Source organism: Fringilla coelebs, assembly GCF_963513975.1.
Source record: "Fringilla coelebs genome assembly, chromosome: 7".
Lineage (NCBI taxonomy): Eukaryota > Metazoa > Chordata > Aves > Passeriformes > Fringillidae > Fringilla > Fringilla coelebs.
The window spans coordinates 19,345,318-19,365,362 of record NC_140035.1 but is presented as its reverse complement, the minus strand read 5'-3'; the positions used below and the strand labels follow the sequence as shown (position 1 = coordinate 19,365,362).

General features: G+C 37.3%; 1 protein-coding gene across 1 annotated transcript in view; it reads right to left on the bottom strand.

Annotated features, from left to right (window-relative positions):
• Positions 1-163: 163 nt before the first annotated feature.
• LOC311155685 (uncharacterized protein) overlaps positions 164-20,045 on the bottom strand; it is a gene marked incomplete at both ends in the record, with an annotated part of 33,999 nt that continues 14,117 nt past the window's right edge. Inside the window, 22 exons of the mRNA XM_084209053.1 lie at positions 164-411; positions 1,671-1,859; positions 3,166-3,255; positions 3,341-3,428; positions 3,985-4,226; positions 4,864-5,421; positions 5,546-5,582; positions 6,697-6,732; positions 7,794-7,874; positions 8,683-8,751; positions 9,453-9,521; positions 10,889-10,957; positions 11,410-11,478; positions 12,512-12,580; positions 14,287-14,355; positions 14,787-14,855; positions 15,714-15,785; positions 16,359-16,427; positions 17,029-17,100; positions 18,283-18,351; positions 19,518-19,586; positions 19,673-19,741. Of these exons, the coding sequence (XP_084065179.1) occupies positions 164-411; positions 1,671-1,859; positions 3,166-3,255; positions 3,341-3,428; positions 3,985-4,226; positions 4,864-5,421; positions 5,546-5,582; positions 6,697-6,732; positions 7,794-7,874; positions 8,683-8,751; positions 9,453-9,521; positions 10,889-10,957; positions 11,410-11,478; positions 12,512-12,580; positions 14,287-14,355; positions 14,787-14,855; positions 15,714-15,785; positions 16,359-16,427; positions 17,029-17,100; positions 18,283-18,351; positions 19,518-19,586; positions 19,673-19,741 (2,472 nt within the window). The remainder of the gene's footprint in view (positions 412-1,670; positions 1,860-3,165; positions 3,256-3,340; positions 3,429-3,984; positions 4,227-4,863; positions 5,422-5,545; positions 5,583-6,696; positions 6,733-7,793; positions 7,875-8,682; positions 8,752-9,452; positions 9,522-10,888; positions 10,958-11,409; positions 11,479-12,511; positions 12,581-14,286; positions 14,356-14,786; positions 14,856-15,713; positions 15,786-16,358; positions 16,428-17,028; positions 17,101-18,282; positions 18,352-19,517; positions 19,587-19,672; positions 19,742-20,045) is intronic.

Sequence of the window (20,045 nt, the reverse complement as noted above, 5' to 3'; positions counted from 1 at the left end):
TGCGGGTTTGCGGCGCTGAGTGTTTGTTTGGTGGTTTTGGGTTTATTTTAAACTAGGTGAGATGTGTCATTTTTAATTTGGAACGAGTTGGAAACTGTATCCAAATTTTAATTGCAGTGCCCTACCACTTTCAAATTAAAAAGAAAAATACTCCAAGTAAGACTCATAAGAAAAAAACTTGTCCTTCGGTAGTTCTTCCCCTAAAGCCTGTCCCTGGGTAGGCGAGGAGCCCGTTGCACCCATCCGGAGATGGACACAGGCTGGATGAAATAAAGCAGCGGGCGGGAGGTGCCCCGGCCTCTCCGGCCCCGTGAGGAGAGGCGCTGAGCGCTCTGAGCGCACAAAGCGGGGAGGGTGCTTTAGTTGAGGCCAAACTCCGCTTTTTGTTGATACGCTTGAAGTTACCATTTGCTCAGGGAAAAAAAACACAACAAACCGCACAAATCCAACTAAAAATGATCGACGAGTGCATAATCTGAGATGTTTGGCCTTGTTAAGGGCTGTGGCAGAAATCCCGTTATCTTGTCAGAAGCACATGACACAGTGAATGTCATTTAGCTGTGAGGTAAGTTTTTACTCTTGTAAATGTACCATTATCCATTTTCTGTCCTGGCAGTAAAACCAAAGATGTTTTATTAGAAATAAGCTTTAAAGTATATTAAATAACAGGAAATAAAACATATACAGGCAGACATAAATGTAAAAAGTAATATCAAGTGGCAGACAATAAACCGTGCTGTTTAATGTTTTAAACATAAGTTTAAATAGTTAACTAAGGAAGATGAAAATATTAAAATGCATTTAAAAATTAGACTTGGCTTTCAGAAGAGAAACACATTGGAATGACCATTTTAGACATGAGCTAAGCCAACACAGTAATGCCACTTATTGGTATATACACTCATAGAAATCTGTGGATGTGTTTTAACTGGATCTTGGCTAGCTAATAAAAACTGAGGAGAGTTTAATGAAAAAAAAAAGATGAAATGTACCTGTGATGTGCTTAGGAAAGGTGGGTAACTGAACCACCTCCCTGTCTAGTGACCCAGAGAGCACGTAGGCCACAATTTGATGCATTTGTTGTATTTATCTGTATTAAGTAGTACTCTGTGTGTCATTTGGAAGTTCATGTTTTGTGCTTTAAATAGTAAAATACTATTTGTGAGAATAGTTTTGTTTAAAATAAGTGAAGTTTTCATTGCAGAATCCATGCCAAACATTAGATTTCCATAACAAAGGGAAAAGAACTTATATAATGACCAAGGATTGGTTTCCAAAGCAATATATGTAGTTTAAAATAAGGTCTAGTTAGTGATTGTACAATGGTAATATTTAAAGATCTAGGTGAAGGAAGGGCAACTGCTATGAAAAATGCTACACTGGTCTAACTATAACTGAGTGAAAAATGAAATTTTGTCCTCTTGATGCTGTTGAAAATTTGCAATTTTGTTACAATCTCTGTCATATAATAAATGCTAAATAAATGAGGCTAAAGTATTTAAGTATGCTAGTGTAGGTAGACACTTTTTTAGTTAGTGGGTATATGACTTCATAATGTTAGCATTCTATAAATTATTTGGTTTGATTTTAGATGCCATGGTGGATACTTGATAAAAAAGCCAAACAATAGCTTCAACCTTATTATTTTTATTGTAGAGACTAATTCCTGCCTCCAGAAAAAAATACACAAGCCTGTCTACATTCCTGTTCAGACTCAAAGCGGTTGGCATTTCCATGGCAGCCACCATACCAAAACTGAGCACAGGCATTGGCTTGTTTGTCATAATACCATCTGATTGTGTAAACACGACATGGCCCTTGATCCAGCCTTAGCTTGCAGCGGAGGTCCACGGTACTTTCTAAAATTAAAAAAAAAGAAGAATAGAAACCATTCAGCTGGTAAAAGTCAGTTGTATTCCATAGATTTTACCTTTAAAACTCTCTTGTTTTTTTTTCTTTCTGCTAGTCGTATGCAATACTTGAAGATTCACTTTTAGTTCTAAAGATGGTAATATTGAAGACAAGTCAAATAAACTGTTCCTTTACTGGCATGATTCTAGTAATTCTAGAAATAAAATTATTATGGCTCCACATACAAAAAGAGCAAACAATATGAATATAATAATTTTAAAATATATTTTTTTGAAATCTTACTACATTCAACCAGTCTTGTGAGCAAACTGAAATTGTAAGCCAAAGAGCTGTGAGCTAGTTACATCTGCTGTTTTTGCATCTGCTGCATCCTTCTGCAGTGCATTAATTTTCCTTGTGGTGTGGGAGAAGAGACATTAAAATACTGAGAAGAGTGTAAAACTCTTGTCTTGCTTTTGTAAGATATTTGTGCTACTTTTCTAATAAAATGGTAGTAATTATGTACATCATTTTTGAGTTTAAAACTCCAACAGATATGGATTAGAGGACTGTGACATACTAATCTAGTCTCACTCCCTTTAATAATACCATGAGATACAAAACAGTTTTCTGTGAAGTTTAATGTTGTGACTAATATTTTGTCTTTTGCAACTGGTATCTTGTCACTTTTTTTGAAAAAAACATTAGTGCCAGAGACCAAATAAATCATGCCACTGTTCCCAGGAAACATTGGGAGCATGTTTCTATTGCTCTCTTCTGTTTCTCCCATCATAATACATTATTACTGGAACTGAAAATCCCCCAAATGATGAACAAAATACATTTGGACATTTCATATAAAAAGAATCAACCCTTTAAGCACTCAGCTAAAATGACTAAACACTGTTTTTTCCTATCACTCTTCTGAAAGAAAAATACATTCTTCCTGTCCAGTTCTGAAATCACTATCTTTGTCTTTAATGAAGTCTCCCACCTCTGTAGACTGCCCCTCCTTGGCTGATGAATGGCCTGCTGACTGGCCCACCCTCAGTGAGCGTGATGTTCTCCTTTTGATGCCCCTTAGGAGCTCCCTCTCAGGTTATAGACAGGCTTGCTTTTGCTTTAAGTGGAGTGGTGGGATCTGGAACTTGGGAAGACAAGAACTGCAACTAGATCTGTTATAAAATCCTGAAATCTCTTCTACATCACAGACTCACAAAATCTTTGGAGAATGGAACAAAATTACTCTGATTTAAAGCCTTAGTAAAAGTTAGTACCAGGCAAAGAGGTGACAAAATGAAAAATGTTACCCACCGGGTCTTGGTGTGGGGCCTGCAGTTGGAAGAGATGGTGTCATCACTTCATTGGATGGTGGTTGTTTAGATGACAATAATGGTAACACAGCTGCAGGTGAAAAGAATCAGAATGAGATACTGATTTTTTTATCAGCCAAAAAGGAAAATGAAGAAATGAACGACAATAGAAATACCTTTAGTGTTTCCTGTTAGCAGGGTTGGCTGTTGTTCTTCATCTTGTTCCTCTTCGTAGGCGTCAGAGACTACAGGAGGTACATTGGTCTGAAATAAGCATTTGATTTTTTTTTTTCTTTCCAGATACTGTGAAGTATTTCAAAATGAACAAGCCCTCCATGACTTAGAGATTTTCTAGTGTTTTTCCTTTCCATTTACCCTGACTTCAGTGTTAAGAACCAGCATTTTAACTTCTCCTGGTTTACCAGGAAATTTGTCATGTCTAAATGTCGGATAAATATTTTTTTTAGTTGAGCTTTACAGAGGTTTATTTATAGACTTAAAATTACAATCTACAATTGAGTTCAAGTACTGTTCTTAGACTTAATTATAACAGTGTAATTGCTTTTTAATATTGTTATGATTCACACTGTGGCACAAATATTACTGTGTTAAACAAAGGAATCCTTGTAACAGTATCAGGAATAAGTTATACCTATTAGTTAATTGCTTGCATGCAACATCAGAGCTCTTACTCAGAACAACCAGCTCTGAGCATACCATGTTAAAGTACCTGTCCTGCAGAAAATTTAGGGAAATGGTACAAATTACGTTAGGTGGCACAAAAAGGTATATACTTTAAAATTCTGATGAATTTTCATACCGGAGCTGATGGTTGAAGGAGATGGCCAAGACTCAGAGGACTTTCTGCTGTAGATGCTCTAAGTGTTTGTGCTGAAAGTGATTGCCTATTAACATTGTTCTTCTGAAGTATGTAATGTAAAGAACTTGGAGATACTGAATGGAAGGATCGGCCACTTATACTTGCACCATTTTCATTATGGTTGTATATTAAGGTGCCATGTTCATCTTCACAAAATTGATTGACTAATTTGGACTCCAGAGCTGTTAAAAAAAAAAAAGTAAAAAACTTAGCATACTGAGAAATTCAACGTCTTCTTAAAATTTGCATTACTTATATATGTTGCTAATACACATGTAATCCAGGACTCCTTCAGATTGTTTACACACATCTAAGAAGATTATTCCAGACTCTTTGGAGTATGGATTTTTTGGTCACAAATTTGCCAGCCTGTAAGTCTGACATGATAGAAAATACAGTGAAGTCAGGTAAGAGTGTTCATCTAAGCTTAGTAACAAATGCTAGTTGGTAATGGAAAAATAACTGCTTATGTTGCTGATGTGAATAACCATGTGAAAACGGGTTATTTCCCCTAGGAAGTGAACAAGTAGCATTTATGACAACATGTTTCATTCTGATTTACAGTCAAATTTTCAGTGCATGAGCCCTTACTCATCTTAGAAAACTTGTTTAAGCAACTTGTTTTCTTAGACTGGGTGACATTCCCCCATTGGCATGTTGCCCCATAATGTAACACCATAAACAAAGGGGATCTGTATGTCTAGATTCCTATTACTTTGCAGCATCAAAACATATCCACAAAGATAATGCTTCTCTCCCACCCTGCCCCCCTGTGAGAAGCATCCGATACAGGGCAGAATAAAACATCCATGAACGCACCTGAGAGGGTGTTGAAGTCATCAATGAGATACATGTGTTCTCCGTCGGGGTCTGAAGCAATCAGATTTAGCTCTCGCACAAACTCGGCCTGTGTTGGCTCTGAAGTATTTACGATTCCTATTGCATACATTTCGATGTTTGCTGCATGGGCCTCTCGAACAACAAGATCTAGTTTTGCAGCTTCTCTCTTGTCTGTTTGGCCATCTGTTAGCACAATAGCTACTTTCCGCACCCCTGCTCGAGCACCAGAAAATCCTTCCTGGGTTGCTTTGCGAATAGCGGTTCCTGTGTAAGTGCCTTCTCCCATGTATTGCATTTTCCTAATTGCTCGCTTAACATCCTGGCGGGTTGCATACTTGTTGAGACCAAATTCTAGCCGAACTTCTAAACTGTACAACACAAGGCCAATTCTGGTAGCATTTCTGCCTACAGTTACTCTGTCTACTAAAGCAGTCACAAAGTCTTTGATAATCTCAAAATTTTCTGGTCCCACACTCTCAGAGCTGTCAATCACAAATACAAGCTCCATAGGAATTTCCTTACACTTAATACTGCAACCTACAAAGGAAAAATAAACACACATCACAATGACGTGATTTGGCATGCTTTAGGGAAAGAGAAGAATGCAAATGTAATGAAGGAAATATAGAAATCGAACATAAAAGATTTCCTGAGTCCTTACCACATATCTCTTTAATTAATTTGATGATATCTTCTCTCTGGATGTGAAAAAAATTAAGTATTAAAATATTTTACAATTTGCCTCTCAAATGAGCTATAATATGACACTTACAAAGATTTTGTTTGTAATCAATATTTGTGTCCTACAGTGACTTAGAAAAATCTTACTGTTTAACTTCCAGACTTCTCCTTGGGAATGAATTCTACATTTTACAATGAACTATTTCATATGCATTCAAGAATCAATACCTTGAAAGCACATTGACGTCTCTATCTAAAACAATTAACTCCTGTTATTTAAAAAAAATGTTTTGTGATTAATTGATTCTCATTAAAACTGAAAGGCATAAATATTTTAGCATCTGAATAATATGATATCCCTTTTAAACATTCTGGGAGCAGAGAAATAGACCCAACTTTAGGAAGCTTAGGATTGCTTGTAATGAGCTGACATATGCCAGAGCACCAATACAGAATGGGAGTTGTCAGCCCTGATGTACCTGGCCCACTATTACCCAGCCTTCATCAGCACAAAACCCCAAAACTGCTGCCTTCAGAGCTGTCTGTTCAGAACAATGATAGTTTCTGTGACATGTGAACAAAGTGTTTCTCAGAGCAATCGTTTGTTATATAATTTGAAGTGCATGACAGGACTCATCTGGCATTGAGTCAGTCTTTCAAATACAACCTTTTGCTACTGCTTCTCAGCTTTCATCAAAAACTGTAGTAATATTTATGTACTCACTGACATACTTACTGAATTTGACTCAAATGTGGTACAGGCTTAGCAGAAATATAAATAAGTTCATAGCATGATAGACCATGATGAGTTTGAAGATCTTTGCTCTTTATACTCTTAAATACTTGCAAAAAAACCTTCCTGCAGCAAGTACACACCTGGGTGATCTAACACTAGCTATAAAAGAACTTATAGCAGAAAAATACCTAAATTCACCAGGAACTTTTAATTTCATTTCAGCATAAAGTAGATAAGAAAAAATCATAAATCTTTGAGTTGGTTTCTTTCTGTATTATTGCTGAGTCGGCTTCTAATCAGAAAGCTCTTTCCAAAATAATTACAAGGCTGTGTTTCATCTGATAGTGTTGTTTATATTTTGCTGTAATGGGATTTAAATAATGGAATTTGCTTACTGTTAGGCCTTGGTCTCCCTTTGGTCCGGTTTTGCCCTGTAACAGTGATTGCTAATTAATTTATTGCAATTAGATAGTAACATTGTAATTCAGAATATGACTTCATCAATACCGTTATTAGGATATTTTTCCAATAGAAAGTTAAACTAGGAAACGTGTGCTCCTGATGCATGTGCACTGCCTTGTACATGTAGTACCTGCAGCCCCCTAAGGTGGTTTATGGGAAGTGGATGGTCTCAAGTCTCCCACTGGGTCTCTGACTGTCAGTTGTCTTTCACTGCCATCCTGGTTTTGGCCAGGATAGAGTTCATTTTCTTAGTAGCTGGTTCAGTGCTGTGTTTTGGATTTACTATGGGAATCATGTTGACAACACACTTTTGTTTTGGTTGTTGCTAAGTGGTGCTTACCCATAGTCAAGGACTTTTCAGTTTCCCATGCTGTGTCAGTGAGAAGCTGCACAAGGAGCTGGGGGGAGCATGGCCAGCACAGCTGACCTGGACAGGCCAAAGGGATATTCCAGAGCATGGGAGGGCACACACAGCACAGAAACTGGGGGAGTTGGCTGAGAGGGGCCGATCGCTGCTCGGGGGTGGGCTGGGCATCCCTCAGAGGGCAGTGAGCAATCTTGCTGGGCTTCACCTGTTTTTTTTATGATTATAACTATGATTATGATTAAATACTATTATTATTATTATTATTATTATTATTATTATTATTATTATTATTATTATTATTATTATTATTATTATTATTAGTTCAATTAGACTGGTTTATATCCATCCATGAGTCTTCTGCTTGTTAGGGGTTTTTTTTACTTTTTCTTTTTCTGATTTTCCTCCCCATCACACCACTGTGGGGGGTAGATGGTTGAGTGGCTGTGTAATATTTAATTGCTGGTTGAGTTCAGGACGACTTACGGAAGAAAGCACATCCATGTGGGAAGTGGGGTATTAATCAAGTAAATGCCTTTGTGCTTTCAAAGTTTTTAATAGTTTCAGTTTCTTAAATGTTTCAGATTATATGTAATTAAAGAGAAAGAAGAACACACAACCCAGCTTTGTTTCTGAAAACATCTGTGATAAACCTGAGTTACTCACAGGTTCTCCAGATAAACCAGGGTCACCCACATCACCTTTTTCTCCTTTTTTCCCCTTGACACCTGTAGTTCCTCGATCTCCCTTTAAAACCATGGTGGTAAGGAGACAGAAAGTGTAAGTCAGTTTTTGTTACACTTTTCAAATTTCTCTCTCATAGCCTTTGTTGAATGCACATTAAGGTTGTGACATAAGTTAGACATCTTTGTTAGAGATCTTTTAAATAAATTGGTACTTTGTGAATTACATTAATAACTTCTAATTGGCTAAGCATTTTTATGGGAATAGATACCAGAAGTGGTCTGAACAATGAAGCATCTCAAACAATTACATGCAGACTGAGGAGTTTCATGGGCTATTGCATGATGGAAATTATTATCTGTGCCTTAGAAAAATAAGATAACACTAGAGAAACAGAAAAGAAACCCAAGGGTGTCATTAGAATGAATTAAGGGAATATCACTCTGAGAAACCTTTTGGCCCAGAAAAGGTGTTTGGCATAGCAAACAGATGTATTAGTGCATCTTTGTTTGATTTTTGGTAGACTATAGGACTTAGTACAGCCTTTCTGAGCCACTGTGATCACAGCTAAAAACTAAATCCAGCCCACCGTTCTCTTTTTCTTAACATTGATTTAGTTAAAATATTTTGCATAGCAGATAGGTGAAAGAAAGTGATATTAAATCTAATATTTGTTTTAATAATAAAAGAGTAATAGAACTTCTAATGACAATATAACTTCTAACAATAATATCATCTTCTGGTGTCTGGGGCTCCTTTTACACAGAATTCACATGCTTTCAATAAGAATTGACTGTAAAAGAGCATTTTGAGTGTGTTGGCTTCCATCTAGGGCATTATCTCACTATTATCTCTCATTTAGATATCATACCTTCTCTCCCAGAAGCCCATCTCCAGGGGGGCCTCGTGGTCCTGGCATTCCTTGAATACCTCGTTCCCCCTAATGATAATCCAGGTAGTGATATTAACCCTTTGTAATCATTCATCACACAGTAATTTAAAATGTTCAAAGAGAAAGTTTTTTAAACTGCATTTTAACAAGGATCTTAAGGCACTTGAGACAATTTAGTGGCTAACTTATATTTCTCAAATACTTCTTCAGTATAAAGATACAAAATATTGAAAACCCATATCATCATTATTGGATTTAATTTTAATTGGATTGCAATTTTAATTTTTCCCTCTTTTCATCCCATTTTATTTCTTCTCATCTTGCCTTTCTTACTTCTGTCTTTTGAGTCTGTCTCATCTGACTGATGCTTTGGGTAAAAGTGCATATTACGAGGAAAAATTAATATTCACATTCAGGATGGAGGCTTTTTCTCTACTGAACAGAGTGGTAGTACACATAACTAATTCAGACTGTTTCTGTGGGCATGACAGTTGAGGGAGTGGTACTTTTAATTTTGTAAAGGTGTCTTTAACTGATAAAAGTTCATTCTTCTTTCCTCAACACACACATGCTTGGGCTAGTTTGCAGCAGTAGACAGAACATCCTTTGCAGGTGCTCACATTTTCCTTCTCATTTTCTAGCCTGAGGCTCTTTTCATATAAGAAACAATGTGAAATCTCCTTAACACCGTGATGGTCAGATTGACCACTCAGCACAGGTTAAATATTGAAGACACTGAGTCTTTTTACCTTAGTTCCTTGAATACCTTCACCAGGAGGTCCCAGAGAGCCAGGTGGCCCTGGGCGTCCTATGCTTCCCTAGAGAAAGTTCATAATAAAAATACACAATAAATTGTTATACCCCTGTGCCATCTCTTGTCCTTCGTCTACCCTCAAACATGTCTTTTTATAAGTAGTGGGAATGAGATTGCTCTAGCTGAGAAAAACTCTCTTTGGCCTTTATCAGATTTTAATAATACAGTTTATTATTTGAAGGAGTCACTTGGCTTAATACTTAGTGAACATGAATCACCTTGCTGATAAGATATATGCTGCATTGAAGGATGGATTTTATTGGTGCCACATTGGGGACTGAATTAAAATTTAAGAGAAGATGACTATTGTTTTTTTATCTTTTACTACCATTACACAGTAAGACCTATACATATACACACTAATGTGGCATTGCAAATGAGCACTTGTTGCTAATTTATAAGCTAGTTTTCAATAGAACTCTAGGAAAAATGTTGCCCTTCCACGTTACTCACAGGAAGCAATCAAAACCCACATAGTACATATTAATTTTATGTCTATATGCTATTCTAGTAACCCTCCATGAAATTCTCAATTTCCTCATTTGTGAGGATCCCGTGGACATGCTGTTTCTTGGTGCTAGTGCTGCCTGAGAAGGTGCTTTGCCACTGCTTTTCTCTGGATCCCGCCTTCCTGCCAATGGGGACTGGATCTCAGGGACCAGTAAGTCACAGTAACTCATTATTATGTTGCATAATCTTTGCATTTGACATTGTTGAGTTCCTTTATATTTACATTCAAACTATTTCTTTTGTATTCAATAGACTTCTAAAGCAGCTGTAGAAGCATAAGAGTTTCCAATTTGGAACGTTTCACAGTGAAAATTTGTTTTTATGGTTACAGTTATTTTCAGGCCTTTGTCATGGTTACAAAATAATTACAAAAATAATCCTTTTTGCAGGGATCAATCCTCATACTGGCTATTAGATGATTATTTGATTTATACAATAAAAAAGAGGAATTAATCCCAGAAGAACTCAACAGTAGTGCCTATAGCTGTAATAGTATAGGCAAGACATGCTAAGTGCTTGCCTGGGCCTTAATTCTGACCAATGCTAGGTCTGAAGAAATTTTTGCCACTCAGTTGCAGATAATGTCTGCAGGAGCTAAATGTTTTGTCACTGATCTTCACTGCAAGGTTATCACCTTATCATTTATCATATGCAGCCACAAGGAGGCTATGATTTATGGCTAGTCACAAGAAATATTTTTGATTTTCTACAAAATAACGATTATTTGTTGGATTAGTTGTTTCCAGTAAAGACAGAAAACATGCAGATGTCTATACATAATCACACAGTTTTATAGTATGCTTCCCCCCCCTCCATTTTAGAAATTAGACAAAGAGAGACATAATTGTTTAAATCTCTTACTTTTGGTCCTGGTAAGCCTTTTCCTGGGGGACCGGCGGGGCCTACTGGTCCTCTACTACCAGGATCACCCTGAAAGCCAATACTTTAGGAAATAAGTAGTGAATACCATAGTTTAATGTATCTCTAGAACTCCAAGCATCTGTTACACCCAAATGGGACAAAGAGAAGAGAACTATTGAACTGCACTGTGCAAGTCCAAACCATGCTAACCAAAGGATATTGCTGGCAGGGCAAGGAAGTTGTTGGGGATAAACAGTGGTTGGTGGTCTAAACTTATTCAAGTCAATTATGCACAGTTACACAGGAATTACAATTCCTATATTATAAAATGAACTCCAGATTCTCCAAACCAAAAAAACCCCAACAAACCTAAACCAAAAAATATCTACCTTTTATATACTGAGAAGAAAGTTAAAGCTGGATGAAATAAATATTCTGACTATGACCTATAGGTAGGAATTGTATCTCTATGAAGTAGAATATACACAAGCATTTGCATTTCTAGAACTTGAAGCCTGTACCTTAGGTCCTGGTAGTCCAACTCCATCTGGGCCTTGTTCACCAGGAATCCCAGGGAGACCTGGCAAGCCCTGAAATTGTATGCACAGACAAAATATAAATTTAATTTACAGCTACATTGACTACATGCATTTGTTAATACTTTTATGGTAGCATCTTAACTATATTGTCTCTTAATGGGATCACTGGGATTTACAACTGGCTAAACTTTACTCTGATGTGCCAGAAGTAGTGTCAGTAGCTTTTACATGTGTGTTGCAAGTCATGCAGGGGCTTGAATGTGTTGGAAGGTAGAGGGCAGTTGCAGAAGCAGTTCTTCATTGGGTTGCACAAAAATATCAGAAAGTATTATACATCAATTTCCAATTTCCATGTTGGTATTTGTTAATTTTGGTTCCTCAGTGTGGTAAATACAAGCACTTTTGCTGTTGTCTTTAACATAGGCAAATGCAAGTACGTGTGGTCCAAACTCCCTGCCTGTAGCCAGCAATCTTTCTGAGACTTCCTTGCTGCAGAGGCAGGTAACTGCCAGGGCTGGTGGAGCACGCTGGTGAGCAGACTGGGTATGTGAGCTCAGCATTGCGCACATGTGCAGGGAAGGGAGAAGAAGGAGCCTTTTCTCTTTGCATCCTTTTTGAGGGGATTGGTTAGATCTACCAATAAAGGCCTCTGTAAACATTAGTTCTGGCTCTTTGCACACCAGTTACTTTTTCAGTGGTTCTGGGATGGATATGGATCCAGCTACTTAGCTAGATTGTCTTTTCCTGTTTGGGAATAAATTTTGTACAGTTGGGCAGAAGACAGGACCCTGTGGGAAGATTTTGAGGGAACTGATTGAAACATCAGTGATACTTTGGCAAAAAGATCAAAAGATCCCACTTGGAATATGTTACGGGCGTAATCAAGAGAAGAGGAAAGGATGATCTTGTGCTATTTCAGAAAGAGATTTCATTTTATTCTGTGTTGAAATGCATTTTCACAGTTGAGGAGTTTTAGGCTTTTAGACCAGCAAGTCTTTCATAGCATGTCAGACATGTAGGATAATCCCTTAGGTGTAGCACTTATTTCTTCCCAATTCACATAAAAGAAAATCTATAAACTTACTGGTGGGCCAGGATAACCATCTCCTTTTTGCCCAAAGGGCCCAGGGGGTCCTGGAAGGCCTTGGTCACCCTGATGAAGGCAGGAGAAACAGCTGAGTGAATGCCAAGACAATTGCTAGCAGGAAACTAACTATCCATGAAAGGGAAACTTACTTGGCAAATATACTGTAATTTGATGTTATCTGTCTATCGGCTAATATATTTTACTATGTGAATTATGATTTTAGGTTTATTTAATCCTGGACTAAACCAGTGACATTCAATAGTGCTCATGATCTACACTCCTGAGTCACTAATTTCAATATTTTTCAAGACCTCTGTCTGTTGTCATTTGTGGCCTACATGTAAGAAGAAATTACTTTAGTTTTATTTCTCATATATTTATCATAATTTGTTCTAGACTTTTATTTTCCTATAATGCTGTGGAACCTCATTAAACCTTTCAAGTATAACAGGATCTTCCTATGGGAAATGTACAACTAAACTCCTTTCATGGATCCAGACAGCTGGAGTATCTCAGGAGCAGATTTACCAAGAAAACTCAGAGGATTTTGACCCTTCCAGCCACACTGGGGAGTGCAGTGAGTTACTCAGTTGCTATAGAATGGATGATCAAGACTGCATTTTTTCCTGTAGCTATCAAAAATATGGGCATTTAAAACAGTGGCAAAAAGAGACCCATGCAAAAATAACTTAAAAAAATTAGGCTGTAAGAAGCTTTACCCTCTGTGGCTTTACCCTGTATGGTTGTATGTCTAAGAACTAAGCAAATGCTGTCACTAATGCTGACAAAGACAGCAAACAGTGAAGATTGTAGTCACAGAAATGTGCAGTATTGCCCAATTGAAAGAACTTTAGGAGGCTCAAGGTGGAGGAAGAGAGACTTGCAACTCTGAGCAAAGGATGTGCTTCCACTTGATTAATTCCTGTTAGAATCCCAGAAATGGAACAACATGAAGTTTTCTGAATTGACTGGACTATACCAGAAAATGATGTGATTCCATCAGCATAATCTCCTGATGAAAATAAATGGAAAAATCTTGAAAACCACTCACTGTCAAAAAAAGATAGAGATTGTCACACATTTCTCATGCTTCTGCTGCTCTGTTCAGTTCACTCAAAGAACAAGGGATTAGGGATGTATTCAAAAGTACTCTCAAACTCACTAAGAAAAACAGGTGGGGAAGGGGAAGGCGGGATCCAGTATATTTGGAGAAACACAGGTTTATATGTCCTGAATTAGTTGGTCTCCAGACAAAATCTTTCCTGGAATGAAGAGTGGCTTATGAAAGTTGAATCTAGGTACCACTAAGGCAGTGGTATACAGAAGCCATTAGAGATTAGCTATATATTCATGTTCTTCATACACTAGAACCCTGTGTTATGAATGTTATGAAGTTAACCCTGAAGTTACGAATGAAGCAAAGAAGCCTGGCTGAGAAAAATCAGCCGCTTGCTAATTAACATGTAGGCTGTTGTCAGCAGGGTTGATGGGGTGTTCTCTCTGAATTCACTCCACATCAGTTAGAAACAGTCATTCCTCTCCTGGTTCTCTGCCATCTGAAAAGTTATAGTTACAGACTCCGGAGGATTGACCGTCCCTGGTTTTCCAGCTCTGCAAATCCTTACACTCTGCCAGAGTTGTAGGACACACACATTAACTGTGGAACATTTCAGTGGAACACTGTGGCCATCCTACAAGGTTTGTTGCTGCTGAAATCCTCCTGCCTTATTCTACAGTTGTATCAGAAATCAGTTTAACAATTTAGGAGCTACCTTTGCCCCAGGAAGCCCAAAACCTGGTTCTCCAATTGGTCCAACAAGACCAGGTAACCCAATGTCACCCTGCAATGAAGAAAATAAATCCTCTGGTTACATATCTTATTAAATACTACAGGCTGTGGGTTTCTTTTATACAAATTCATATATAATGAACATAACAGCTCATTTTATTTATTGATATTGCAAACATTAAACACCAAAAGCATAAATTAAAATGAAAGAGTATATAGAAAAAATACAAAGAATAAACAAATGTGCTTTGATATCCGAAGTTATTCAGAATAAAGAAAGGAACAAAGGTAGGCCACACCTCAAGCTTCCATACAATTAATACAGAGTGGTAACTAGACTGGATGAAATCCACAACTCTGTTGATAGGAAAGAAGTTTTAGTTGACTTCATAAGGCTGGAATTGTTTACAAAAATATTAACGTAGCCTACTTCAGTTTTCACCCTGGGTTTCTAAGCACTAGGAGATGGAATGTGGATTGTACCTTTGGTCCAGGCACAGATCTTCCAGGAGGGCCTGGCATTCCAAGACGTCCTGGTGCACCAGGTTCCCCCTGCAGTGAAGGTAGGAGAGAAAAGGATTTTTCTGAAAGTGAGCATGACTATCACATAGATAAAACATTTATGCAATGATTTACATTTAATTCCATTAAAATTCTGTTAGAATTTCTAATAAGCTATTCTATGCAGAGATCAATCTAACTATTTGGAGAACTGATAACAACCATTTTTTGTTTTCTGCATGGAAATGAGATTCTTCTCAGTCACTAAATAAACATGTTTTTAGAAGTCCCTTAGTGTATTCAAGGCTTGGTCCACCACATACAATGTTCAAGATGCCCTGCCCAGCTGTGTAGGTATACTGAAAACATCTATACATTTCTGTTAGATTTTTTAAGATTTGTCTTTCAGTTTTCTTTTTTAACTCTTTTTCATTTTTGGGGAAATACTCTTGTGTGTATAAATAGCAAAAGAATAAGAAAATGGAGGATAAACCTGGAGCAGCTCTTCTCTCACTTTCATTAAATACCGAGTATTTTAACAGAAACTCCAAATCCATAAAAGAATATCAGCCATGAGTCAGTGTAAGGGAAAATAAAGTCCTGTCATGTATTTATATGCCATACACCATACTATCTCCTCAAATATTTCAATACAAAACTGCCAGTATATAGCTTTACTTTTTCCAAACCAACAGGGAAGCAATATGGTAAATGCAAAAGTTTTTAAAAAACTTTACTAGTTGTTTGTAGTGCTCATGGTGATTCTTGCTAAGAGAAGCCTTTGCTGAACTTTTTTGCAATTTTTTTTTTTATAAAGCAAGTTCATTCTTGAACAGTTGTTTCTGAGATCTGGAACAATGTACAGCTTTGGGAGAGTATTTTACACATATATAATAGTAATAAACTCACTTTAGCTCCAACAGGTCCAGGCATTCCTGTTGGTCCTGTTAATCCACGTATTCCTCTCTGTCCTTGATCTCCCTACAAAAGTGGACAAGATAGCAAACATCTATTTGTAGGTGGTGCACATGGGGTGTTCCTATTGCCTTCACTGGCAAGTCAGTTAATTCTGCTCAGGAATTGTCCAGTGTTGGATTTGTACAATTAAAAATACATAGATTTCATCTGAAATTAAGTAAATAAGTTTACTATAGAATACTGTGAGAAAAATAAAAGCCAGAAGGAATCCTAAAGGTTGAATAATTGCAGCTGAAAAGCAAGTTAAGTAATTACATTAAAAAGATAATAAGAAAAATAATCAAAAAAGGAAAATACTACCCGCTGCTAGTACTTGTTCTTTTTTTAATTTGAAGGCAAATAGGGCAAATCAATTGATCACAAAGAAAAGCTAAGAATATTGTGAAGTTCTCAAGGGAAAACTGCTGTTCAGGCAGATTATTGGGCTGTAATAATTACAACAAAAATGAAACAACCATGAGTCCAGAATAATATTTTTTTGTTACTTATATTGGACAAAAAAAAAGAGAAGTCTTTTACAAACCTATTCCTGGAACATTCCAATTTTGAGTGACACCTTTAGTAAGAAATCCTCACCTTCTCCCCCTGTATTCCAATTCCCGGAGCACCTTCAGGACCTCTAAGACCAGGCAACCCTGGTTCACCCTTGAATAGAAAAATCAAAGGAGTTTTTCAGAGCACTGCATGGACATGGTGCAAGACAAACTTGGTATTCCCTTCAATAAGTTCATGAAAATCATAGACCTTTCAGAGTCAATGACAAAACTGCCACTTATGTCAGGTGTGTCCAAGGGCTTTTTCCCATATTCAGAAGCAAGCACTGTACAGCTCCGTGTGGAATGCAAGAAGTAACACATTTCCTTAGTGACAGCTGAACACTGAGTATATAACCTTAAATATGGAGTTTCTGAATCTATTAAAAAACATGGTCAGAAGGCCAGTACAGCTTGCCCATAGCCATTTTAGTGGTTTCCCTCCTGAGCTGCAGGGCATTTAATGAATTACACAAAGCACACAAGAGTAAACAAGATAAGGCAATGCCCCACCCCAAAAAATTAGAAAAAGTGAGGTTTTTCCTAAAAAAGTGTACTCAAAAGAGGTTTTTTTTTTTTTTTTTCTGAAGAAAATGTGGTACTTTTTCCCTTTTTCATGAGCACTCTCTCTTCTAGGTTTGGGTGTCAGCACAGGGGGAACAGTAGCAATGCTTGGGGTGAAGCAGATAGACTGCAGAGAGAGATGAACCAACCTTTTGTCCAGGGGCTCCATCTTCTCCTGGAAGACCAGGCAGACCTGCCAGTCCTGAAGGCCCTGGATCACCCTGACATCAGTAAAAAGTATGTTCTATTAAATGCAGACTCAGTACTATTCCTTCTCTGAATTAAGGAAATCGATTTAATGCTTTTTTAAATTTTAATATATTTGTAGAAAACATTTATGCATATAAAGTCTTGTCTTTTTTATAAAGACAGTTCTCAATACGTGGTACTATCCGATTGTTTTGAAGTGTGCATTTTATCTATGCAATTAAAATTATTAGCTGTCAATGATTCAGCTTATTCTTAAAAGATAATACAATTGTTTCATTAAGTGGCAGCATTTGAAGGAAATATCAGATATAACTGACTGACACAATGACTGACATCTTGCTGATGAATATCAATGCAAATCAATGTCAGTGGAATTATCATGGCCCTTTTATGTAAGATTCAGGAGCCTGATCTGGTTTTAGATGAATTTGGGGTCAAATGGGTTCAATCAGCATTACGGTATTTTGTGAAATTAAAGAGAGAAATTGAATAATTTATTTTCTTTTCCAGCCCCTGTCACAAATCCCTAACAAACAAGAGCAAAATCAGGACAACCTTGTGCCTTTCCACTGTCACAAAAGTACTTTTTCATCGATTCCCCTATTCTATGTTAATCTGGCTGTTAATGACATAGGGACTGGTTACTATTTGGGCACTTCAGCACTGAGATAATCTGGTTACAGTTTCCTCTCCTCTTAGCAACTCAACTGTTCTATCTGTCCACCAGCACAGCTTGTTCCTTGTATGAAGGTGTGAGGATGTAGCTGCTCTGTTTCCTCTATATCCTGTGTGGAAAGGGAAGAAGCAGCACAATAACAACTGTTCTGGGCTTTTTTTCACCTCTCTGGCTACAATGTAGCTTATACTTGGGGCTGTGAGTTCTGGCAGCCATTTAATATTCTGGATGGTTTTCTGCACAGGCTATAGGTGAGCTGTGTACAATGATGACTTGAGCGTGAGCCAGGCAGTTGGAAATTTCCATAAGTCTGACTATTTTTTATAGAACAGGGGTATTTAAAATGCTGCCATATCTGGAGGTTATTGAAAGTCTGTGTGAAAAGTTCAAAATACTAAGAACCTAAAATTTATTTCTAAACCCGTTTTTATGTAGCTTCAGAAAGCATACTCAGGAAATATAACTTTATAATCCAAAGGAAGAAATAGATTAAATAATTCCTCTATTAACAATGTACCTTAGAACCAGGTTCTCCAATACCTCTTTCTCCTGGCACTCCAGTCTCTCCTGGCAAGCCTTGTTCACCCTTAAGCAGATATTAGTTTTTAACAGCATTATTATGAAAAATATAAAAGCATATTCTTCATTGCTTAAATTTTAAGAAAGATTTGTGTGATATTGTCTGCAGTAAGAAGTATTTAACCCTTGGTCACAAAGATTGGCACTTTGCCACATGTTTTGAGCTGTCACCAAAGAGCTGTTAGTGGGAATTATTAATGCTGTAAATCTACACTTGTATGTCCCTGTGAATCTTTCCTGCCAAAGAGCTGATATTTCAGGAGCATATATGACATCCAAAGACAATTCTATTTTTACTTTTTAGCAGTGGTAATCATATCCCTGCACAGTCACTTAAAATATAAGAGATGATACTTGATTCTGCAAAGTTCTTTACTTGTCATGGACATTTGACCCACTTACACCTCTACTTCCTTTATACCATGCTTTAATAGCCTTCAGTCATTCAGAAATTTGTCACATCTTTCAGAAAATTACTTTAAATCTCCATTCCAAACACCTCTGGAGTGATGTCTTTCATTAACAGTTCTGTATTTTGTGAATCAGTTAAGGCTAAATTATTCTGAGAGATTTTCTTTTGAAAAAGTAGTCCTCCTTGCACCGTGGACCATTTTTTATGTCTAGATACAGTAGATACACAAATTCAGATGAGACAATAGGTAGTAGAAGTTGCAAGGAAGGCAGTCAATCTCTAATGTATCTATGTATGTATTTTTCTGGAACGGAAACAGTATAGTGAGAATAAAAGATGATACGGAAATTGGGATGGCCCTCTCTTTTAAGGGCAGCTAATTTTTGTAACAGGTTTACTGCACCTCCACATGCCATGAAGAAACCACAAGCTCAAGGCAGACAAGCCTCTTAGGGGAAGTGTATCAGGCAAAGTGCAGCTCACTGTCAGGTATGTGGTATCTGAAAGCTTCTGTGTGAGTCAAGTAAAAACCTAAATAAGTAGCCATGGCATTAGTTTACCAAAGCTTTTCAGTGGAGTAGGATCTGCTGTTTGGTTTATAATATCAATAAGAAAAATATTTTCCTGCATCTATGTCAGTACTTATATTGGTGTTTCAGCAATCCAGTTTAATGTAAATAATTATAGAGACAGACCATTTCATCATGAAAATATAATGATAAAAACAGCACAGTAGCTTTTACTTCAGAAAATTCCCTGACCTTTGGTCCAGGTATCCCCTGTCCTGGTAGCCCTCTAGAGCCAGGTGGTCCTTTTGGGCCCTCCACTCCCTGAGAAGAGTAGTTAAATAATTATTAAAAAATAAAATAGTCTCTGTTACTGTACACTGAAGTGTGGGGGGACGGGAAAATGGTACCTTTTCTCCTTGAATTCCAATTCCAGGTAATCCAACTGATCCTGGTAAACCAGGGGGACCACACTCACCCTGGGAAACAAAGTACCGTTGCTTAGTTGTGCAAAGATACATTAACAATCTGGGACAACTCCCATGCTAGTCAGTACATGTTGACTTCTTCTGAAGTCAGTAAAGCTGGGGATCTGACCTTTTATCTTTCACACATGCATTTATTCCCCACTGGTGCAGTTGCAAACAACCTCTAGTCTCTTTTTCCCTTTTTAAACCCTAACTTTCACACAGAATCAGATGCTTTTCCTAACATCCTCTATTTTAATGAGGAGATGTTAAAATGGGTCGGGAGAATTTATTTGGCATAAATCTCAACTAAATA